The 4956-nt window shown below is 48.2% G+C and overlaps 1 protein-coding gene across 1 annotated transcript; it reads right to left on the bottom strand.

Annotated features, from left to right (window-relative positions):
- Window positions 1–226: 226 nt before the first annotated feature.
- Window positions 227–4956, bottom strand: LOC109778521 (hydroxycinnamoyl-CoA:5-hydroxyanthranilate N-hydroxycinnamoyltransferase HHT4). Its single transcript, XM_020337084.4, has 3 exons — window positions 4702–4956; window positions 4171–4587; window positions 227–1328 (listed from the first exon to the last, which is right to left on the bottom strand). The coding sequence occupies exons 2-3, from the start codon at window positions 4585–4587 to the stop codon at window positions 429–431; spliced, it is 1317 nt and encodes a 438-aa protein (XP_020192673.1). The 5' UTR covers window positions 4702–4956; the 3' UTR covers window positions 227–428.

Below are 4956 nucleotides of genomic sequence, written 5' to 3'. Positions count from 1 at the left end.
CTCCCACGTACTAAACCTTCCCTCCTGAGTTCAGCGTGTATGTAGCATCTGTAACAACCCGTGCGTGTAGGAAAAATTGCTCATAATTTGCAGTGGAGCAACGGAGAGTTAAAAAGAATAACAGTATGCCGTCTCAAAAGGAAAACCAGTCTGGTCAATGGCACAATGAACAGACACATGATGCTGCCTCAGGTTTGGAGGTTTCGGTTGCCGCGACAACAATCCCTCCACAATTCAGTTTTAATTTCTCCATACACAAAAAACAGAATTCATTATTGATACCACATAAGAATAAGATTATGTTCTGTCCACCATATAAACTCCGGTGTATGTTCATTTGAAACTTCAGGCATATATACCCCAGAAAAACGTTCGGCGCAACCTGAAGCTTGTTGCCCTGTAAAACTTCTCTCTAAAATGCGGTCTATCTACACATCAAGGATCAGCTTCCTGAACTTCTCCATGTGCTCCGCCTGCAACGAGATGGCGATGGAGAGGCTGCCGTCCTTGGTCGCGCTCGGGAGGACGAACGCCAGCCCCTCGTACGCGATGCCGCCAGGGCCCATGAACACCGGCCGCCCCCAGCCGAAATCGGCGTCGTGGATCGGCAGGCGCACCCAGCTGGTGAGGCCGAGGTTGGGGCACCGGAAAGTGTGCGCTCCACGGACCAATGCTGACAGGTCCGGCTGCATCTCCAGGTAGTCCAGGGCTGATTGGCAGTAGTCGCTGGTCATCCTGTCTAGCGCTCCCTGGATGACCGCTGCTCCTTCTGCCAGCCCGCTCGTCACCTTGCCTGCCTCGGCGAGCGGGGTGGCAGTGAAGATGACATTCCCAAAGTAACCTTCCGGCAGCGGGGGCTGCAGCCGTTGTCGCCCATCGGTGGCACAATACAGCTTGGTGGGTTGCTCAGGAGACAGGTTGCGCGCAATGGAGACGCAGCGCCAGACGTGTGCAGCTAGAACTGCATACGTGCTGAACCGTGGAGCGCCTTCACCTGTGGGGAGCTGCGAGCGCAGGCGACCAAGCTCCGAGCGGGTGAGCTTGAAGATGTCCACAGCAGTGGGACGCGGCGTTGGCTTGCCACTGAGAGCCTGAGGCACGGACGACAGCATGGCTGGGGCAGGCTGATACTCAATATGTGGGTAAGATGGAGTCGGTGGATCACGAGCACGGACAAGAGTGCGGTCGATGAAGGGCATGACAGCAATTTTAGCTCCACGGCAGAGGTCAGACCAGGAGTTGATGAAATGCAAGCCAGACATGCCGTCAGCAACATGGTGTTGCATGCCGACACCAAGGGAGACGCCACCACACTTGAAGTAGGTCACCTGGAGTAAAATCAAATTCAAGGGGAGTTAGCCTCTTATATGTTCCATAACTTTCTTTACTATAAGTTGGTGAGCAGAATGCATATTCCTGCTGCAGCCATCCTATCAATCAATAGATGGCTGAGGCAAGAAGCTAAGACAAATATATGAAACAGGATACAAATGAATCAGAAAGCTCCTTCAACTATAGCCCATCGGCAGGATTAACCTGGATATTTGAAATGAACTACTACATGAAATAATTTAACTTCTAACATCCAGTAGGATATAGTTGTTTATCTGAACTAGCACTTTGACTCCAAAGAGTTAAAAGTATGACCCACTGTACTGTCTCAGTTAGTTTAGGTGAGACAGAAAATCAAACATTACATATCAACCGATAGATAGTGAATCACTGCGAATAACGTGAGTTTGTCCACTATATGATCAGCTACCCAATGAGGTTATCAACATGAAAACAATTGCATTGCATCTTCCCCACAAAAAAGAAAAGAAACAATTGCATCTGACAACCAATGCAACTCCTAACGTCTAAAGTAAACTATGCAATATCAGGTATAAGAACATGGTATAGTGGGTGTGAAGAGAGGTCATAAAAACCTGAAAAGCAATAGGCTCATGGCAAACTTCAGACGGTGATTGCAAAGTTCCAACTAGGCACCCGTTGTGTAACCCAAATCTGACAATTGATATAAATCGCTCTACAGTTGGGTACAGGGATCGCTATATTACAGGTTCAAGTTTCAGCAGGATATTCTGCATCCAAACGTGTTACTAAAGAACAATACAAGATTGTAGCTTCATTGGGATACATTGTAACACCCCAGCCACTCCTGGGCTGGCAGTAGTTACTCCTGGCTACTCTCTAGGCTCATAATGCACCTTGCTGGAATGGGTAGTACTGTCACCCTTTTAAGATAGGAATGTCACACAAACGCAATCAAGTAAGAACCAACAGCCTCTTTTCATATGAAGTTGGAAGTGGGCAAACTAACAACACCAACCTTAAGTACTTGGTGTTGGTGCAAGCTTTGTTATTAGCTCAACAATAAAACTGAGGTTAGTATGTAAGGTAGCTTTCTCCATATATTTACTGACTATTAAAACCATAGACCTGTAATTAATTATTCTTTCGCGTATAAGAGTCAAAAACACGGAAATGGTTCAGCTTGGATTGAAGAGAATTGTCGCAGTTTAATTTACTCAAGAAGTCAAGATGATATTTATCCTCTGTTATATACTTATTGTTTAGTTATATTATATACATTCGTTACTCCTTTTGAGATGGAAAATCCTCTAGTTCATTTGTTCTTGATTCCCCAATTCTTTAAAAGCTCGCTTTAAAAAGATTTCCAGTTAGATTATCTCAATTTATTAGAACTTTTGTTGTATAAGCCTTGCCTTCGCATAAACAACATGATAAACATGTAGTTGGCATACACGCAACAATGCTAAAAGTCAACCTGCCACCTAATTATTTATGCATATATAATTTCTAAAATTTGGAAGAAACTGGATGTGCAAACAGTAGTAGGTTATTATAAATAAAATAGAGGTTATCACATGGAACATGCTCCAGTCAGGCAATCATTTTCGTAGCGACAAGTTGCGTGCCTCCAAAGCAATAATATTCTGTATGATACACATTGTTGCCAACAAGCAATGAATAAAGAAATTGTAAGCTCAGCACAAACTAGGATTCTGTAACATGGCCAGCTGTGGTTCAGTTTTGTGTCTGTACTGTACCATGTGAACAGTTTCAGTTCGAAAGAAAATGGCTAGCCTGTTCAGCAATTATTAGGATATTTAATTCTGAAGATAAAGGGTTAGTGGCTCATAACTCTCAAGTTCGCTCCCCGTTGTTTCATAGGATCTGAAAGTCAATGGTTGCTACTATCACTTTCACTGCGCACTACTATGTCCTTTCGCACAGTCAAATTAGGCAACATGGTGATGATAACCTTGCCAATCCCAGTCTACTATTCTGGCATGAAATGGCACGTGACAAAGATCACTAGAAGGTGGACCCATGACCTGAATTGTGTCTCCAATCTCCATCAAAGGAATGACTCAGAAGGTTCAACAGGCCAGAGGGTCCAGTACAGGATGGTCCAACCCTAACATTTGGGCATGTCAATATCACCTTCAATAAGTCTATTCTGTCTAAATCTGGGACAGATGGTTAACAGTTATTAGGAACTTAAAGAGTTTGACCCGTCAACCTGAAATGAGTCATAAGGCCTAGTAGTATCCAATACTAATACAGATAAAAAATAAGCCAAACTCACAATATGCATTGCATAACTTTAGCAGCGTGCCAATTACTTCAGATATCAAAGAGCAGCTCTACTGTTAATTTCTTGAGTTGGCAGGACTTTGTTTTCATGAAATGTATAAAGTCTTGGACTAAGCATAAACACCCAGCCTAAAATAGACCCCACTCACAAGAGCAGGACAAAAACTGGCCGGATGCAAGCTGCAACTATAGAGACGTACAGTTAATAAAGGCCAAGCTAGAACAGAATAAGGTGGTCCGCTTCCCACAATAAACAGGTAATCAAATCAACACATCCTAGAACATGATAAGCTGGCCCGCTTCTACACACCAGGAACGGGATAAGCTCCTCAGATTGAAGAACTGACGATCAAGTCAACACATCCAAACAAGGGTCAAAAGTATGAGGTATCCAATCAGGAAGCAGAGGCCATGGTTGGCTAAAATTGGAGCCAGTAAAGCAGTGCCGCGTTCCTCGTCTACACTGGTGACTGGTCCCTTACGTTTCCGCCACGAGCGTAATTGTAACTGGTAGTAATAGTAGTACGAGACAGAAATTGTGGTCACCTGAAGCACGAGGAGCGGGAAGGAGGATATGTCGTCGGAGTAGTCGACGGCGGGGATGAGGCGCTTGAGGTCCATGGTGGGCGCGAAGTCGCCGTAGTCGTCGACGGCGGCGCCGGGCGCGTCGGCCTCGACGAAGAGCACCCCCTCCCCGCTGCAGTCGATCTCGACCCTGCCGTCCTCGTCCCGCGCGAGGCGGCCGGCCATGGGGTAGAAGGGCACGAGCGCGTCGGCCAGCGCGAGGCGCATCCGGTCGGCGTCGAAGAAGCCGTCGGCCCCCGCCTCGGGGCAGCGGTAGAAGTAAACGCTGGGCGTGTGGAAGCGCGGGACCACGAGGTCGAGGTTGGAGTTCCACAGCCGCTCCCGCGGCCTCTCCACCGCCGGCCGCACCATCGTGGACCGCCTCACCGTGATCGCCATCTGCCGCCGCATTCCAGGGGACAGACAGCCCGTCAGCGAAACGGAAGAGGGGAAAACGCAGCCGACGAGAAAATAATAGAGGCGCGGCGGGGAGGAAACGGATAGGAGACCGACCTTGGAGAAGACGGATGGACGGACGGCGGCGTGGTGGATCAGATCTGCGGCGGCGTCGGCGGCGCGGCAGAGCCGACGGGATAGTTGGGTGGTAGCAGCAGCTCTTGGTGGAGAGCAGCTGGTGGGCGAGTGGGGGGGGCGGAGGTGGTTATATAGGGCGGGCGAGCGGGTGGTCGGGCGGAGCGGCGGGGTTCCTGTGATTGCGCTGCCTTGGGTGCTCTGCGGCGATGGGTGGGGAGTTGGTGGGATGGGGAC

Source organism: Aegilops tauschii, chromosome 2 (genome assembly GCF_002575655.3).
Source record: "Aegilops tauschii subsp. strangulata cultivar AL8/78 chromosome 2, Aet v6.0, whole genome shotgun sequence".
In the NCBI taxonomy this organism is placed as follows: domain Eukaryota; kingdom Viridiplantae; phylum Streptophyta; class Magnoliopsida; order Poales; family Poaceae; genus Aegilops; species Aegilops tauschii.
Note: the sequence above shows the minus strand (reverse complement) of the source record. Positions and strands in the feature narration are given on the sequence as shown.

Excerpts from the sequence above, each read along its gene's own strand:
- LOC109778521 (XM_020337084.4), bottom strand. The coding sequence starts at position 4,587 with ATGGCGATCACGGTGAGGCGGTCCACGATGGTGCGGCCGGCGGTGGAG. Across the intron at positions 1,329-4,170 it reads TCCCGCTCCTCGTGCTTCAG|GTGACCTACTTCAAGTGTGG; the intron begins GTGACCACAATT and ends ATTTTACTCCAG.